Source organism: Dermacentor variabilis, chromosome 10 (assembly GCF_050947875.1).
Source record: "Dermacentor variabilis isolate Ectoservices chromosome 10, ASM5094787v1, whole genome shotgun sequence".
Taxonomy (NCBI): domain Eukaryota; kingdom Metazoa; phylum Arthropoda; class Arachnida; order Ixodida; family Ixodidae; genus Dermacentor; species Dermacentor variabilis.
Window position 1 is genome coordinate 21,295,774 of NC_134577.1, and position 19,788 is coordinate 21,315,561.

Consider the following 19,788-nt stretch of genomic DNA (forward strand, 5'->3'; position numbering starts at 1 on the left):
TGATCAACTTTTACAGATAAGGAGAGAAAAGTAGTTTTAGCACCAGAAAGACAACCATCCCTTTTGGGATTACATCCAGTAGCGCTCTTAGACATGCACCTCGAATCCATAGCTTTGACTGCAATGCTGCAAAGTTGTAATATACTAACGGGGGGTAGTGTTAGTGACTTTGGCTGTCACAGCATGCACAATACCTAATGTACTGCTTTAAAAACAAACTATAGCACATATGTAAACTTGTACAGAAGTAAAAGGACAGCCTGCTCACCATAAGGTGCTCTCCGCAAAAAATGAGCCAGAAGCTTAGCAGGGTCGCGTAGAATATTCCCTGTCTGATGTCACTCAAGAGTAACATAAATGGCAGGTTGAACCAAAGAGTAAGGAACTCGAGGGGCACTGGAACCGGAAAAAGCATATGTACAAAAATGTTCACCAATCTGTCTTGATAGAAGTAGCAATATGGCCCAAGACCATATTCAGTTGTGTTTATCGAATACATACTTTGTAAAAAAAAGTCAAGCACCATCTGATGCATACAGCTGGTCCCTGACTGAGGCAGCTCTAAGGAGCCTCTAAGCACACGAGTCCCCATTGTGAGGGGAATTAACTTTTATACAGTGTTAGCAACAAACCTTTTTGACTGGAAGCGATTGACTCTGCAGTGTAATCTTCACTTAGACCTTCCACCCAACGGACAATCAAACACCTGTCTATTGCTTAAACCAAACAACTGCAGGTGGCAAGGGCAAGTTCTGGTACGAGCGTGGTTTTTTTTCTGTTCTAATGCAACAAACAGGCAAGGTGGTTCGCTGTGTAAACAAGTGCTTTGCCATGATAGACCTACAGACAGACTGAAAACTACATAATTGTAAAAATTTAGTTTAGAGCATGTAAAGGCCTCTAGAGAAGCTAAACAAGCTTCCGAATAGGGCCAGCCTAAGGAAGTCTTACAACGCTCTATGCTGTCACTTGAGAATCTAATTTAAGCAGTTATGTTTACAACAATCTTATGCATCTCTACGTCTGCAACATCTCGTATGTCAGTCTCGATGGGATATAATGACATTCACAAATCCTCTCACGAATGCATAGGGAATTTTACCAGCCTGTCTAGTGATATTTCCCTCTTGAGAAATACAAAATATGTTGAATCTTATGGCTGCTTGCTGGAATTGGGAGAATATTCTGTGACAAGTATTTTATTGTCTTGGGTCTCCATCAAAGGCCAGAGTAAAATGTTCAATTCTGCCTCAAGTGCCCCATCACTGTTACAACACTGCAACAAGTTGCAAGCACTCACAGTTGAGTAGAGTCAGAGCAATTCCCAGGGAAAGCAGCAAGCTGAAAGAAAGAAGGGACAAAAAATGTGACACCTACCACTGATGCTCACTCTGCAGAAATCGTGCTAAGGTTCAGAAGCTTGAAACCTGCCCTTCTATAAGGTGTGGCGGACGTGCCAGCATCCTGATGCGTCGCCAAAACCAGATCAGTGTGGCCAGCACAACAGGAAAGAAGAATGTCTTGAGGGAGACCCACACCTTTGTGAAGCCGCCATTTTGGTGGATAAGCTGCAAAACACCAACAGAGTTTAGGTAGAGTTGAAAGAGCTCAAACTCTTGAAAGTTCTTGCAAAACTACGGCTTTAAGACAGTAGCAGTAACTGCTGTACACTGCACACTTTCTTTCAGGGTCTTTCTTCCTTGCCATTTATTATCCAGTGAGGAGTAGAAACCTTTAGTGACTGTTTTCCAATAAGGCGTCACTTTCATTAGATTAAGTACTGTATTTATAATTTAAGTAGAACTTCGTTGATATGTTCCCATTACGTTTGTTTTCCCGGTGCCAACAATCGCAATCGAGAACACAAAAAATGACCCAAGAGCGTTACTCATTTTTACCGGTTTATACGTTCCCGGAAAACACAATTTTCCGGCACCAACGTTCAGTACAACACCTAAATGCGATCGTATAATACGTTTTCCGCCCGCTAGATCCCACGTAGACAAGAAAATGCACAAGGCGTGTGCCTTCAAGAACAGTTTATAGCTACCCGCCGCGGCAGCTTCATCGCAACACTCACCCACCCGTCTCACACAAGAACGCCAGCGCGCACTCCATTTCTCATTTCGGTACCAGCAAATATCTTCTTCGGGGTCATCACATGCGGCATTCGAAGCTATCCCCGTCAATCCTATCATGATAAGTATCTTCATCTATCTGTTTCACAACACGTGGTGCCATCAGAAGCGTAGTGCACGCTGGTAATAGGCGATAACCGAAACAGGCCACCATTCCCAGCTGCAGGCGGCACGATGTGGGCATCGCGTTTTGCTTCAGCGCCATGCGGTGTCGCCCAAAAGCTTGATTTCCTTTCGGTTTCCCGTCGCCTCCTTAAAGCACCACACAATAGGAAAACAACAAACCCGTCTCAGGCCGCTGGAGCCCCACCAGCTGCATGCGCGCCGGCGTCTCGTGCCACAACGATCTGCGCGACGCTTCGCATTATGTAGATGTCAATTGTTGAGTCAATTTTTTAGTTATCTCGGAACGTACGTTTTCCCAGTTAGTACGTTTTTTCTCACACCTTTTTTTCCAAACATATGAACAAGGTTATATTACATGTAAATAAAGCGACCACAAATATAATGTGAGGGGGGACTTTCAGATTCTCAGAAAAAGAAAAATATATATTGCGATCATAACACCGAGTGATGCCACAAACAGGAAACGATGCATAAACACGGATGTCCACAGGGCACTTTATTCACTGTTACTGTTAACAGGCGTCATAAAATAAAGTGAAAGGACGAGTGTATGAACAATTTACTCATCACTGTTGACGTCTTTGTCAATGTCTGCAAGAACAGCATCATTTTCCATGCCACCAAGCTTATTGGACAGGCAGTATTTCGGAAGTGCCAACAACGCAATCGAACACACCAAAGCCATGTTGGATTAAGTGTGTTTGATCACGACTTCGTACATCTGCAGTAGCTCACTGCAGTTGAAGCGTCATGCCACCTAAACGTGGTCACTGTGGCTGGCACCAGAGCTACGACTTCGTGCTCAGCAGCACAACACCATAGTCACCGGACTACAGCACTGGGTAAAGACAGCAGCTTTTCTCTGCAGCTTTGACAGAGTGAAGAGCAACAACTCTGAAAGGCAACATCACACACTATATTTCTGATAAATAGTATTTCACCAGGACCAATTGAACAGAATTCCCCAACAACATTTCTCATGACACAAATAATCTGGATGGATTTAAAAGAAAAAATGCTACGAGGAATAATCTGTAAAAAAAATTTTTTTTTCCACCTCACAATAAGCTTTCTTGAAGAAGCATACTGACATGTGAAGTTATTCATCCTCTTTTCGGAGATTGCATTTCACCCGCTAACAACTTAAGGTTATCGCTCAGCACAAGATGCGCCTGCATGATTGGAACTTAAAGGAATGTTATTGATGGTTCTATGCATCGACTGTTGTCACTGAAGCTTTTGTAATCTGATTGTATGTACAAGCAAATTGTGTAGTATTTTCTTGAAGACACGTAAGCACCAGCGATTATTCTGGAAACTTCGATGACTTAAGTATCAAAGCCGGCACACTTGATCAGCAGATTATATTTTTGCCAATTGCCGACTGTGTTCAACGCTAACATTGCAATTTGACTGTAAATTGCTTTTGTGGGCACAGGTTCGCCCAATAAAAAGTTATTTAAGCTATTGACAGTTTTGCTGCTGCGGGGTTTTTACCATCACCACTACGTGACATCTGGTGGAAGCGCTAGAGTGTTCATATACTAAACACCCCGGCAAAGCCGTGATCCAAGCTCGACACCTGAAGATAATCTCAATATCGCCAAGGACCAGAGAGCTAGCTATAAGCAGCAAGGACTGCTACCGGAGTATGGACTTCTACCTGAAAAGGCCAGGAAGTGCACAGCCACAACAGCAGGTACAATGGCAGCCCCAGTGACACCAACACTGATTGGGCTGCAGCAGCCCAGGGAGCCATCGACATTCCACGGATCAACATTGGAGGACCCAGAAATCTGGCTGGAGACTTACGAAAGGGTTGCTACATTTAACAACTGAAACAGCAATGACAAGCTGCGCTATGTCTTTTTCACATCGGAAGACACCGCCAGGACATGGTTCGAGAATTGAGGAACCACCTTAAAGGGATAGTGAAAAAAAAAAATTGGTCGCCGAGATTTCCATCTCCAGTGATAGCTGTCACACCGAGAGCGACCAAAACAACACTCTTTCTGAGAAGTGAGTGAAAAGTAATTATTTTAGTGAATATTTCTCAAATCACAGCACCTACCGGCCTCCTCCGAAAGCTCTGGCAAAACTGGATATCGCGTCACGCTTACCCACCTCGAGGCCCATTGCGAGCGATCGTCCACACTGTGCACGCGAAGGGGCAAGTTGACGTTTGCAGCGATACGCTTTCCTTGTTCGACCGTCCTATTCGCACCGCTTCCTCGTGTGAGCTGTTCGAAAACCTCGTCTTTCATCTTGTGGTTTTGTGGATTGATGTGTGGAGCAGCCGTGTCAACGCCGCAGAATGCCGAGGGTCTGCTGCATGCAAGGGTGTCGAAATAGTATTGTCAGGCGAGACACGCCGTGCCACTCTTTTCTGAAAGATGAGAAGCTGAGCAGAATCGTAATTTGTTGTTTGTATGACGTTCTGAGCCAGATGTTTGGCCAATTCTGCCAGAATGAATCAAAATCCACATTGTCTGAAGCGACGGCTGACGAAGAAAACAAAATTCGCCGACATGAGACTGGTGGCGCCATCTCGTTTGCACCAAGGGAAGGAATGCTTGGCTGCGATGAAACAACGGGAGCGGGCGCGTTAGCTAGCGCAAATATGCTGAGGTGCACGTTACTTGCTCACCACTTGGGTTCCTTGTTGGTGGCAATGCTGCAGGCTGTGTCTAAAAAAACGGCCTGCGATTATGCTTCTTGGTAATGCAGTTCTTTTAGGGCAGCTGCTGTCTTATTTCAACCGTAGGCGACAGCATACGCAACACGCAGTGCCTAACAGAGGCGGCTGTGCGTTTAGTGATTCTAGCCGGCGCTTCGGCAATCGAATACCATGTTCGAGGTCGTCACCGCGGAGGAATGGGGTGGGTGGGTAAGGGGCGCACACAGTGGATAACGAAGATGGCTCTGCGTTTTGGCTTGGCCGAGCGGGTGCTCTGGCTACCGCTGCGGAGGGGTGGCACTGGAGGATGAGCAAAGTGGAGAGCAAGATTCGCGCGCGAGATTGCGCCGGGAACGCGCGCAGCTAGAGCAGCACGCTCGCGCCGTCTGCTGAGTTGGGTTACGGCGAGGGACAAAGGCGACGCGAAGCGCAGGAACGGCGCGTAAGAGCTGCACTCTAAAACCTTATTCCTCTGTGTTTATATCATTGATCAACTTCTCGGTGAAAGTACGGAGGAACCAGACCATGCACCCCCACTGCACAATGCGAGGAAAACAAAACTGCGCAGCCGGTCAGTTCGCCCTGCGGCTGCTGACAGTAGGTGTGACGTCAGATCCGCCGGCTTGTTGTCGGGAGCGCTTTGCGAGTGACGCGATGGCCGCTCATAGAGCACCAAAAATAAAGCCATCCGCTCAAATGTAACCCGAATAATGACTATATACTATAGCAATCATGTCTTAGGAATGCAATTGTGAAGCTTTCTCTATATTCTTGGATTTTTATTTTGTATCCCTTTAACGTGGGGCCTGTTCCGCAGCAACTTCCTCCAGACATTTACAAGTGTTGTGCACAGAGAGCAAACACAAGCTCTACAAGAAACCTGAGTGCAGCTTCCCAATGAGACTACCGCATCTTCACAGAAGAGATTACCTGTCTTTTCCGGCCCGCTGACCCTGAAATGTCAGAAGAGAAAAAAAAAGTCAGATTGCTGATGCGGGTCGTCAAGCAAGAACTTTTTATCAAACTGATCAGCAACCCACCGAAGATCAAAGCTGATTTCTTGACAGAAGCAACGACGATTGAGAAAACTTTAGAAATACGCACTAGGCAATATAACCGCCAAGTGCTCCTGCTGTAGTGCACCATCCAAGCACTGTGCTTTGCCAACCTCTAAGAGACCACAAGGGCCATTGAGCACAAAGAACTGTGCAAGATCTTGCCTTTGTCGCAACCTCAGTTCACCTCGGTCACTGACATGGCCAAGGAGGAACTACAGCGATCACTTGGAGTTCCGCAGGTGCAGCCACAATCACTGCAACCTCAGCCAGAAGCGATGACATACGCCGCCATCTGTACCAGTCATGGCCCCTCTCCGCACAAGTGCCAGGGCCCCACAGCGCTGCAATTCTGTCGTATACCATCATTGCTGCCAGCATGCCCGACCATCGCCCAGCGCAGCATTCCAAGGAAGACCAACGTTTGGCCCGGAGCGATGGAGAAGTGGGCCGCATCTACTGCCAGTGCCCATTCCTCAAGATGGGATGAAGGTTTGCCGTCAATATTCCGTGCCCGCAGCAAGGTGAATGCCCTCGCAATATCGCCATTTATCTCAACACCATTCAGTGGAGCCCTCAACGACTGTCCCGTTTGCCATCACCAGTCTGCCACCTGTCGCCGCAGCGCCAACCATACACTGGCCCAGCCTGGGGCCGGTTCGTCAGCCCATATCCGGAAAACTAAGAGCAGCAACCGATGGAAGTGCGGTTGCTGTTCGCCCAACTGACGTAGATCCTCTGCTGACGACTAAGAGGGCAAAAAAACTATCTCGACGACATATCAACGAGATGCCACCATTTGGACGAAACCTAGAGGCAAAGAATATGCCAACGAAAGAAGACCTGCCGAGACAATGTTCCAGCCACAGGTCAAAAGATGCAGCCGTGATCCCACTCCAAGACCTAACTGCAATGCAAGACAAAGAACCACCAACCTCGACGTGCTTCTTGATGGCCATGCAGTCACTACCTTATTGGATACAGGAGCCGACTACTCTGTCATGAGTGGACCCATCACTGCCCAGTTGAAGAAAGTTAAGAGTGCATGGGAAGGCCCTCAAATTTAGACAGCTGGAGGACACCTAATAACACCGACTGGAATCTGCATGGCAAGAATTATCGTTCATGACCAGATCTACACTGCCACCTTCGTTATCCTCCAACAGTGCTCATGAGATGTTATTCTCGGCAAGGACTTGCTGAACCAACACAGCATGATCATCAACCTGAAGTAGATAACGCTGTCTGAAGATCAGGCGATACCGCCAGATAGCTCTTGTAGTCACCACGCCTTAAGTGTGCTCGAAGATCAAGTGAGCACCCTACCTCGCTCCAACATTGCCATTTCCATCAGCACCAAAACACCTGCAGACATAAAAGGTGTCACAGAGGGCGAGCAACGTCGACTGCTCGATTGCGAAATTTGCGTCACAAGAGGGATAGCTTGACTGCATGGATGAAAAGCAGAAGTGATGCTGACCAACTTCAGCCAGGAGTTCAAGCACGTTAACATGGGCACAACGATCGCGCACCTCAAGGAAAATGTGGAAACCAGCAATGCATTTGTCCTCTCCTATTTTTGCCGTATCTACCTCGACGAACATAGTTACGAACGCAGTCTTCAAAACAGATCCAAGCCTTCCCATGAGTAAGCAACAGCTCGAAAGTCTTCTCCGATGATACAAAGAATGCTTTTTGATGTCATCAAATATTAGGCAAACACCAGTTGCAAAGCATCGCATAATCGTAGAATCCTCTTGACCACTCCACCAGAGTCCTTACCGAGTCTAAGCAAAGTCTAGGAGGGTGGGTTGAACTCCACGTAGGAGTTGTACATGCGCTGCATCAACCAAGAGGTCGGTGAATCAGCGATCTGCAGGAGGCAAGATTGGATGCTTCAATTCCTCTTGGTCATAAAAGCTGCTGCAGTCGGCCTCCTACACGAAATAGCCTGTCGCAGTTGAGAAACAGTTGTAACGGCAGCACACAAGAGGTGTTGGGAATTCGTTGTCCTTCCTCCAAGGTCGTGACTTCACTTGCAAATGCAGTGTTGGACAAGCCTCAACCAATACATCTCCAGCTGATGCAACTCAGACGCTGTCAGTGGTCCGGTATAAGATGGCATGTTCTACGAAACATTCAGACGAAACCTCGTAATTTAAGCCGTTACTTAGAGTAATCAGAAGAGGCATCCAGAGCATGTATCTTCAAGCAGTGGCTTGTGCGTAGTAGTGGCACAGGGGGTGCCACTACTACGGCAGAGCAAGTGGATATCTCTTCACGGATCACGCTAGAAAGGGCCTCCGGTGAAGGAGCAAAACAAATCCTCGCACACCATTACAAATGAGGCTGTGACAACCATGAAGGATTGGTCCACCAGAAAGACTTGCACGTCAATGACAGGGCCGCTGCTCCATACATGAGCAAATCTGGTGGATTGTCATTGTCTGTGTAGTGCCTCCAAGAAAACCACAAAGTCAAGCGTTGTATTTCGAAAACATGGTTCCTCACGAAAGTCTCCGATCATTTAGCATCAGCAGCAGTCTAATGTAGGGCTATCGATGAGTAGCTCCAAAAAATATTGACTCGCCATCCGGACCCTGCGAAAGTGGATGGCCAGCCAAGCTGTTAGAAAACCACTCTAATGTTGTCAATGGGAATAAGAAATGTTTTATTGTTCTGCCTAGTCTTAGCACAACACCATTGTTAAGCATTACGATTTTGCATTCTTCGACGCTCGTCGTAATCATGTTGCTCTTTGCGAGTCTTAACTTTGCATGGTCTACATATAGTGGTCCTGCAATGAAGTTGCTGGGCAGGTCTCCCTTTTATATATGAAGTTTGGTGACATCATTCGGTGATTTGTATGCTGCTGCTGCCCCTTTCCCACCGGAGCGGCTTATGAAACTGTAATCTTTACAGGGAAACACAGGCGAGGAAAATGAAAGTGCCTCGCATTGTTCACAGGCGCCTTATCATCCATTATGCAGTTTTGATGCATGTTTTGTGCTTTTCTTTATTGAAATCAATACTGTGCTGTGTGTTGTATGCCTGATTTCAAAGAAGATATGCAGGGTTGTTGTTTTTTTTTTTTTTTGCTGATGCACATGAAAAATCCTGGCCAACTAGAGGCTAGCAGCTTCACTGTAAAAAGCCTTGATAGCTAGACCATAAGAAGCAAACCAACAAAGACACCAAGGACAACACAGGATAAATTATTTGTACTTACTAATTGAATTAAAGAAATGATAAATTAATGGAAATGAAAGTGGATGATGAAACAACTTGTGCAGGTGGGGAACGATCCCACGTCTTTACATTACACGTGTGACCCTCCACTTTCATTTCGATTAATTTATCATTTGTTTAATTCAATTATTAAGTACAAGTAATTTTCCCTGTGTCGTCCTTTATGTCGTTTGTGGGTTCCTAAAATATGATTAATAAAAATCAGGCCCCTCAGTTAATCCCCATTCTTCTCGTTCATTACATAACGAGGGTCTTGAATCTGGCAACACTGATGCCTTCAGGTAGCATGTGTGGGTTTATTGACCAGTTGCCTTCACCCAATAAGATCACACACTCGTGACGCCTGCGGCAGAAAGGATGTTCCATATCCGCTGCTAAGGTTTGAGAGTGGTAGCACTGGCTAAAATTCCGCGGTTTAGTTCTAGTAGTAACACATAAATAACCCAGAAAGTGGATGGGAAAATGGCGTCGCGGTAGCTAAATTGGTAGAGCATCCCATGTCAAGTCTGAAGTCCGTCTTGACCCACAGAAGATAGCTGCCATCGCTAAGTTCACATGGCTCGTCAACAAGAAGGCAGTGCGCAGATTTTTTGCCCTTTGTGCCTATTACAAGTGCTTTGTAAAAGACTTTTCAAGAATTGCAGAACCCTTAACTCATCTCACAAAGGCTGATGTCAACTTTAAATGGGAAACACGGCAGGACGACACATTTGAGGAGTTGAAACAACGGCTCCAGTCACCACCAGTGCTTTCACACTTTGATGAAGATGCCAAGACAAATCCGCACCAATGCAACTAATGTAGGCCTCGATGCCGTGCTAGTTCATTGGAAGGATGGAGTTGAAAGCATAATTGCTTAAGCTTGCCGGTCATTGTCAAAAGTGGGAACAAATTATTCTACAATTGAGAAAGAGTGCCTTGCGATCACTTGGGCTATGGCGAAATTTCAGCCTTGCATATATGGCAGACACTTCAAAGTGGTAAGCGACCGTCACACCTTGTGTTGGCTAACAAATTTAAAGGATCCTTCAGGTCGCCTAGCCCCATGGAGTCTCAGACTCCAGGAATTCGACATCACCGGGAGAAAGCATTCCAACGTGGACTGCCTATCGAATGCCCCTACTGACCCGCCACCGCAAGATGATGCAGACGACTTCACCGAACAGCAACGAGTAGACTCAGAGTTATGAAGCATTGTGGAGTACTTAGAAGGCAGGACCGACGTTGCCCCAGGGTATTTTGGCATGAACTATCTTTGTTTTGCTTTCACAACGAGGTCCACGTAAATAAGAGCTTCTCCCCAGTCAGCAGAAACTACCTACCGCCTTGTTGTAAGAGCAGCACTCTGGCCAGATGTCTTGCACGCCCTGCACGACGATTAAACAGCCAGGCACCTTGGGTTTTCCCATACACTCATTCGCAAGAATACAAGAGAAGTACTATTAGCCGCACCTGACCGCTGATGTCACCGCTGCATCAAGACATGCCATGACTGCCAGCAATGCAAGACACTACTGACAAGGCTAGCAGATTTACTACAGCTAATCGACCCTCCTTGAAGACCTATTCAGCAGACCAGGATAGATTTGTTGGGACTCTTTCCGATGCCAACATCTGCAAACAAGTGGATCGTCATGGCCACCGACTACCTTACCCACTACGCCGAAATGCCCAAAGGTAGTGTAGCGGAAGTAGCCAAATTTTTTTTCGAGAACATCCTACTACGACATGATGCGCCAAAAGTCCTCATTACTGACAGAGGAACGGCTTTCACAGCTGAACTTACTCACGCCATACTGCAGTATAGACAGACAAGTTACCGGATGACCATTGCCTACCGCCCGTACACGAATGGCCTAACGAAACATCTGAACAAGACGCTCACTGACATGTTAGTGATGCCCATCCGACGTTGAACACAAAATGTGGGATGACAACCTCCTGTATGTAACCTTCACTTACAATGCGGCGGTGCAAGAAACAAGCAGATCGCGCCGTTTAAGCTGGCTTAGGGCAGAAACCCGACGACGACTCTCAACACGATGCTGCCGCACGTCACCAACGAAGAGAATCTCAACGTCGCCGTCAATCTCCAGTGCATTGAAGAAGCCCAACACCTCGCTTGCCCGCAGATCAAGAACCAGCAGAGGACCGACAGCCGACACTACAATCTTCGACGATGCTACATTGAGTACCAGCCCAAAGACTGTGTTTGGGTTTGCACTCCAATATGCCGATGAGGACTTAGCAGGAAGCTTTTGCAATGCTATCTTGCACCCTACAAAACCATCCAACGTACTGACACACTGGACTACGAGGCCGTGCCAGATGGCATATCACAATCACAGCGGCACCGCTCACGGCCTGATGTGGTCCACGTTGTGCACCTTAAGCCCTTCTACCAATGCTTACTCTGGGACTTTGATTCTTTGTTATTTCTCTTCACTGCATGTGCTCTAGTTTCTTGTGCTCGTGTCTGTAGCATCGGGATGACGCTTTTTAAGAAGGGGGCATTGACATGTGCACTTATTCATCCTTTTCTTGAGGACTACATTTAACCCACTAACAACTTATCACTAAGAAGTTATGGCTCAGACACAAGATGCGCCTCCATGATTGAAACTTAGTGGAATGTTATCAATGGTTCTATGTGTTGTCTGTCATCACCAAAGCTTGTGTAACATGACTGTATGTGCGACGCAAACTGCTTAGTATACTTTCTGGAAGACACGCAGACACCAGCGTTTACTCTGGAAATTTCGATGACTCATGTATAAAAGCTGACGCGCTTGACTAGCAGATTAGAGTTTCGCTGATCGACGACTATGCTAGCCAATATCATTGTGCTTTGGGTGCGACTTGCTCTTGTAGGCGCAGGTTCGCCGAATAAAAAGTCGGTTAAGCTATTGACAGCTTTGCTGCTGTGTTTTTTTCACCATCCCTATTACGTGACAATATCTATCTCGCATGCACTAAACATCTGCAATTCTCAGACATTTAGCAGTCACAGGAATAAATTTTCTCTTTTGCTGAAGGTGTTTATTCAGCTCCAGTGCATGTTGTACACTGTCACCTGTATATTGAAGGAAATTGCAGATCTCAAGTGTTTTGCAGTAAATGTGTTCGACTATTGGTTCTAACTAGCACAGTTTAATAGCTTTCCTTTTTATCGCCCATGTGTAGCAGGCCATGCACACCATAAACTGAGAAAAATTAGCGAAAGAGGACAACAGCCACTCACCACAAGCCAAACGTCCCTGACTTCTTTGAGCTCTTTGTTGCCGGGATTGTTTTCATCTATCGGCAGCCGCAAATTCAAGAGATAATAGTCATGGTGGAGGCTGCCTAGTTCAAAGAGGCTCAGGACATCACAGTTGTATGCATGGCCATCAGGAACCTGAGAAGATAACCACAGAATGTGAAAAGAATCGAGGAAATTTTGAGGCTCCTGAAGTGAAGTCAGCCAACTTCTAGGACACTATGAGCTCAACACTCTCCTAATGTTCCAAAATTATCAGAAAACTAGTGCTTTAATTGTCACAGACTTCTAATTTCCCACTTTAGAAAAATGTTAGGTCACCATTTCAGCATAGCCGAGATAGACAAGGCACCGTTGTGTCTGTAGACTGCCCAGTTAGATCATGGTTATTTCCAAAGTGCAGATAGGGAAACACGTAGCAATTATGAATGCAACAAGCAGGCATCCCACAAAAACACACTCTCCATTGATAGCCATCATTTCAGCAATGTTATTGGTCCTAACTCCTCGACTAGGGTAACGAGGAAATGTAGAAGAGATACTCAGTTTTTAAAAGGCCCTAAAGAATAAAGAAAGAAAAAAAAAAGAAAAACCATGTGAGCAGCAGTCGTTACACTGACCTGAAAACATTGGTTGCCCGCAAAGAACTATAGTATGCCAACCGAGCTACCAACGTGGCTGTGCTTCCTTCCAAATTCACTGGTATGTTGTGTACACATGGTTGTCAACTTTTTGGGAAAACCACCTCAATAGAATTAGCCCCAGGCACGGGGCTGCCTGGAATAAACTTTTCATTCTCATTACAATTCAATACCAAATATTTCTTGAAGCGAAACATTTTGACAGAATTGCCCGTCTGGTTAGATTAATTACGACTTCCAAGTGGGTACAACCAAAAAATAAGTATTTTCCCTACGTTTCAGAGCCAATTTGGTTCCTTCTTTAGGGAGAGTGACTACAGGGATGTTGAGGCGCAACTTTTAAGCTTTCATGGTCGAGGTGATGGTGGGGGTGGAGGAGATTGGGGGGAAGAGTGATTGTTTAATTCTTCTTGGCTACTTAAGGGTGGTAGGCTGAGTGCGGTCCGTGCTTACACTGTCAATATAACCTGACGGCAGGTCCCCTTTGGAACAGTGTCTTTGTTGGTTGGTCTCAGTTGCAAGAAGTTCGGTTCCTTTGAAGAACTCTTATGGTCCGTGTCTTCCGAATGTTCGGTAGTGGGGGGGTGTCACTGTCTGAGGAACATTCTGACATCAATTTTGTACTTCGCTAGAATAGCAGCTTGGGCTCGTTGGTTTTCCATCCTGGTGTTAACAGCGCAAAACGTAGACGAGAAACGAGATGAGAAGACGACACAACAAGCGCGGACTTTCAACCTATTGCAAATAGAGTCGAACATTCTCAAATTTGTGTTGCTGTGATGGGAGAAGGGGGGGGGAGAGAGAGAAAGAAGTGGGGGAGTTGGATTCTTTTTGGCTACTTAAGGGTGGTAGGCTGGACACAGTCAGAGATGGTTAATTCCCTTTCTTCTGAATATAAACTGATGGCAGGTTTCCTTTGAAATGGTTTAAGCTGTTTCTGGCGTTTCCAGGGCATCTACAAAGTTGGCATTTCCAAATTCCCCAAGTTTTCAAGGTTTTCCCTGAGTGCTTTTGCAAAATTTCCCAAGTGACAGTACAGAACTTTATTTTATGTCAAGACGGGCTGACACCATGTCGCTCGATGCTGTCCCTCTCTAGTAAGCATGTTAAAAAATAAAAAAGTGACTTAGTCCAGTTTGAATAGCAAGTAGTAGTGTTTATTTTATTCAGAAAGGAAACAGAAGGGAGGGGTTAGTAAAATGGACAGCAAATATAATATCTTCGAAAAATATGGTAAAACTCATTGCAAATAGAGTCGAACATTCTCAAATACGAATAAACAGGAGATGAATACAGAAGCAAATATTTTCGAATATGAGCCATTTCTATTAACAGATAGCAAACTCATTGCATGGTATGAGGCGCAAACTTTGTCACAAGTGAGATTATCTCTCAACAGCTGGTAAGACAACCTCAACTATCCTGACATACTCTCAGCCAATGCACAACGCCTCAGTGTTGCGTTTCATTGCTTTGAAGAGTTCATTTTGGTTTAGATGAGGGGCACCTGCATCTCGGCGTCAGCCAACGCTTTGTTTTTAGAGCTCAAGTTCCTTCAATGAAGCGGCGGCACACGTCCTATCCCAGTCATTCTGCAATGCATAGGTCCTTTCTGTCCTCGTCCTCCTTCCGCCACGTATTTTCCCCACGGACCATCTGAAGGATGCTTTTGGTCAGCTGCACAGTCAACGTCCAATTTTTCGGACTCTCGGTCGGCCACGAAAACGTCCGAAAATTGGGCAGTTCTCAAAGATGAATGCATGTCTTTTGCTGCCCTAAAGGTCTCAAATCGCAATAGGCACATCCGAAAAAGCTCTGAAGGCCTACTAGTACATTTATTAGGCATATCGGTGCTCGTAGTGTGACAGGAGATGGTGGGTGCACGCGTGTATAGTTAAGGAATACATATATACCGTGTCCCGTGACACTTGCCCCCTCCCACGCTTATTATGCTTCACCGCAACACTTTCGCATATGCTTCGCCACGTAATATTGTTGTACTGAGGCAAAGCTAACTTTCAAGAACCAGCATTATATGCAACGCGCCGTGGTTTCCGAGCTTCGAAGCCATTTGCGAGGACCATAAAGGCGGAGTGGGTGCCATTACTGACAGCGGTAAATTCTTTCAATGAGAAACACCACACAGAACGGCAAGAAGCTTAATAGCGAACATCGAAGCAGCTAGCATTGCCACGATGGTGGCTAGGGCTGCCAGTGGATCTGCATGCTAGAACGCGGGTTCGAGGCGGCGAGGTCATCAAAATGGCGGTGGTGCAACTCTGGCACCGCAACACTGGCAACTCCAGCGGACCACACGGCGTCAAAGATGATTCCTTACGATTCCTCTGTTACTCGAGCCAGCATTACCGCGACTTTCGCTCCCTTTCAATAAAATTACAGCCAATTTTCCCTGATAGAAGCACAAATTCTCTGAGTATTTCCAGATTATTCAAATTCCCTGAGAATCCCCGGTTTTGCCGGTTTTCCCAGTTTCCCAACAACAGTCGTTTTTGTTGGTTGGTCTCGGTAGCCAGAATTTCGGTTTCTTCGAAGGCAATTTCTCCAGACAGCGAAACCCCAACCTGAACACTCAGAAGATGTGGACCATAAATTTGAAGGTTACTTGAAGGATTAGAAAAATTTTTGCAGCTGAAGATTGAAGATTCGCAAGATGACGTCCTTTATAGTGAGACAACTCTATTAGTTAGAAAAGTGTTTCAGGGACCCTTTAAGCCTAAAAACGGATGCAGGTAAAATTACACTTCCACTTTACAGTCTCCTCCTGAACAACAAAAAGCACACACCAAAGCACAAAGAAAACAAAATACTGCAGTAAAACACGTTGTGGGGCTAGTTGGTGCATAGCTTTCAATAGGTGAAGCACCAATAGTGACGGCACACAAGAAGAAATACAGACAGGACAAGGCGTCTTGACAAGGAAGCGCCTTGTCCTGTCTGTATTTCTTCTTGTGTGCCGTCACTATTGGCGCTTCACCTATTGAAAACAAAATAAGAAGACGTGTTCACACACACGCACACACACACACCGCACACATGCATGCACCAGCAAACATACCTGGGTGTTATTTACGTTGCACTGCAAATAACGTTCCTCAACAGACTTTGCCGCAAGCGTCCACTTGTCTGGAGGGTCATGTTTATTCCTGTAGCCAAGCTTCACCTCAAGGCTAAGCAGCGGGTTCGCAGCTTTTTTTTTTTTTTTGTGAGTATGGAAATAAGAAAAGCATGGCAAGTTCAGTATAAGGACCAGGATAGCACAAGTTTGCAACCTACTTGCTCGCTAGGAGTGTAAATGTGCCACCAGTGTAATTTACATGGGCAAAATGGTTTTAAAAATGTTAGTACTAACTTTGTAAATTGCTAGTTATACAAGACAAACTCTGTAGATTTATTTAAACACACTGCTGTCTCAGCATTCAGACATCGCAGGTGTGATACCTGCTACAGGAATATGTCAGGACAAGGTAAATATCAACACAAAACATGAAAAACCACCATGCAGCATGTTAACAATGCTTGATAATAACTCTTCAGATTTGAGGAAATCGTTCCCTTGTCATGTTCCCTGTTGCAGGTTCCATAAGGCGGATAATTTGCAAACACACTTGGCATAAATAACCATCAAATGCTTTTGAATGTGGTTAGGCTGATCAAGAAAAAGTATGTAAATGTGATGTAGATTCTGCACTGAATCAATTCAAAAGCTGTGCAACTTGTCTAAGGATGAACCTCACCTGTCACTGGGAGCAGTTCTATGTTCTTCGATGGACCAAGAGCATGCATTTTTTCTATTCTGCACATTTTGTTGGAGATTCAACAATGAACAGATCTTAATGTGCAGAGGAAACATGTCATTTGCACCAGACCAATTTAATGTGTTGTAAACTGTGCAGTAAAGAAATATCCTAGCAGTGGAATCTGTCATAAGTTCTAATGAGTTTGTTGTTATACTGGGAGCTCCAAACAACCTGGACAAATTTTATGCTAGTATTTAATGAATAAATAAATACACCAGCATAACCAACATCCTACATTTCAACCATAGCAGCTAATAACACCTATGCTTTCCTGGGCTTCACTGCCTGCTGGCTTTATATGGTCATGATTACCAGTCTTCCTCAGGGATTTAAAATACTTTCCACAAGCTCAAGAAAAAGAACCACATAAAAGACTACTGTATCAGGTACATCTTGATGTGCTCTGTAACATTTCAAATAATAAATGCCAGTTTGTTGAATAATTAAACATCTGGATAGGTGACCTTGACCAATGCACACTACATAAAAATGTCAAAGTTGCTCAAGACAGCAGACATTGCCAGCCAAACGCCTTTATAATGAAATGCTTAGAAGTACCAAAATCCCTCATTACACATCGGGTCACTTCATTGTACAGATTGCGTACCATACCACTTGCAATAGATCAGGCTAAGCATGTTCAGGAAAAGAAAACCTTTGTTCAACATGAATTTGAGACATATTTAGTGAAAGAAACCACTAATATTAATTCTGCACCCTTAGCCTGTGTTTGCAACCTGCCTTGGGAAAACACAGGGAAGGCGAGATGGAAATTTGAGACGAGAAAAACAAGAAAAAGGAAAAAGCGGGAGCCAGCGTTTTGTCAAAGGCCTTGTCTTTTTCAAGGCCTGTCATAAGGCCTGTCTTTTCAAGGCCTGTCTGCAGTTTGGCATGCATTGCTGTAGTCTATATACTTTTGCTGCCAGGACTACTTAGTAAAATAATATCTGCAATATGTTAGTTAATTTGCATTAAATTTGAGAAGAGTTGGGAAAAAGTGAGCTTACTCATTGGATGGGAGTCACTGTGGATAATGTCCAGCTGAAGGATGCCTATAAGGTTTTGCATCCACCGTGAATAGTCAAGGTCCTCATCTGATCGTGGCCCGGGAGCTTGGAATGCAAAGACGATGTGGTTAGCTGTCAGATTTGGATCCATTCTAGATGTATCTGAGAGTTCATGGATGACATTGCAGTTTGTGGGCTGGCCGCCATGACCACGCGGTATGTGCCAGGTGTCATCAAAAGTGCCCATGGGAAGCAAGGTATCCTTCTTGCATATGGTCGCAAGAATCTGGTCAGCATTGGACGGGGCTGGAGCTGCCGGGAATGTTGCAGAACAGTGAAACAAAAGAGGTTAAAGTGTATTTTGAAGAAATATGCACAGAGACACAATCAATAAAAAGAAAATGTACGCTGGCTTTTACACTTCTATGGCCACCTCGTCATAATGAAACACAGAGGTTCCAACATGACCGACATCCCTGAAGAAATCATGCGATAGTTCTGTTACATCGAGGTTTTGGTTTCAAGACTGAGCGTGGGGAATTACAATGCCAAAATAATGTATACCATTAACAGATATAAAATGATGTTTCTTCCCCTTCCTTCTGCTAAAAAAAAAGAAGAATTACTATTTTATCAAGTACACCCTTAACAAATGTATAACATTGCTTCTTCCCAGAATTATTTTCAAAGAAGAGGGGGATGGTGTTACATCGGGGTTTCGGTTTTGAGACTGAAACTTATTCGTCCTCAGGGGGCATTGTGACAGCGACGCTGAGCCTATTTAAAGCGCCACACTCTAAATAAACTCTCTCTCAGCCTCAGTCCCCATCTGTGTCTCTTCAGGCCACCGTTCCAGCCTACCCAACATGCGTGGCATGGTGATCATGGCAGCCATGCCGTCATCACAGTTCCTACCAAAAGGCTCATAAAAAAACTAATCAAGCTGCGAGTCCGGCATCCGCACTTTTATGGCAGTGTTTACCATTTTTAGTATGCAGTAGCTGTACACTAACAAGCTGGCTTATGGCAGCAAAGGCCATTTTGGTGCAGTTATTTTGCAGCCATTATTTTTTAACAGCAATGAATATTAAGACAGTTCATTCCAGTAGAACTGTGGTTGTCTACCGGTACAAATCCCATATAATTCTGTTGTGTATACATGACAGTTGCTATATCCCACAGTCTAAAGCCGATACATAGGCAAATTCATTTCTGCTGACACTGAAAAGGCAATCCTTCCCGCCACCCTGCTCCGAATGCGAAAACCTGTGAAGTCATTTCAGCGACAACTGAAACGGACCGGACGAACGGCGTCCGATGGAAACGAATAAAAAAATAAATAACCGAGGCGCCAGAAAGAGGCGTCAACTGCCGAGGCCACACGCGGTGATCGTCTTCTCTCCTTCTCCGAACCGCACACGGCGACGGTGTGGAGCGAAGGGCTGGGTACAGGTATTACACGCGGCGGCTCTCTTTGAGGCGTCATTGACGACGACTGGAGTGGAGAGGGGTCAATAGACAGAGAAGCGAAAAGGAGGAGGTTTTACTTTGGAGGGGAAGCGACTCCCTTTCCTCCATGCTACTAGCTCCCGCGCATGTGTGCATGCTTTACGCGCGAATGTCATGGGACACGGTTCGCAGCTCGAATTTGACGAGAATTATCCCCGGGGCTCAGAAGTTGACCCTAGTTGCGCCCATTTCGCAGCTCGAAGCGAGGATCGAGAAATTCACAGCACCGCGATACAAACCCACTACATCATCGATACATCATCAGCACTTCTCGCCAAAGCTCGGGGTGTCATTCTGCGCCAGTGAGCT

The 19,788-nt window shown here is 45.4% G+C and overlaps 1 protein-coding gene across 1 annotated transcript in view; it reads right to left on the reverse strand.

Moving 5' to 3' along the window:
- wls (Wnt ligand secretion mediator) overlaps positions 1-19,788 on the reverse strand; it is a 40,437-nt gene that overhangs the window by 20,046 nt on the left and 603 nt on the right. Inside the window, exons 2-7 of the mRNA XM_075671927.1 lie at positions 17,971-18,282; positions 16,222-16,352; positions 12,487-12,642; positions 1,432-1,568; positions 1,301-1,341; positions 269-396 (exon numbers count right to left, since the gene is read on the reverse strand). Coding sequence (XP_075528042.1) covers positions 269-396; positions 1,301-1,341; positions 1,432-1,568; positions 12,487-12,642; positions 16,222-16,352; positions 17,971-18,282 — 905 coding nt within the window. The remainder of the gene's footprint in view (positions 1-268; positions 397-1,300; positions 1,342-1,431; positions 1,569-12,486; positions 12,643-16,221; positions 16,353-17,970; positions 18,283-19,788) is intronic.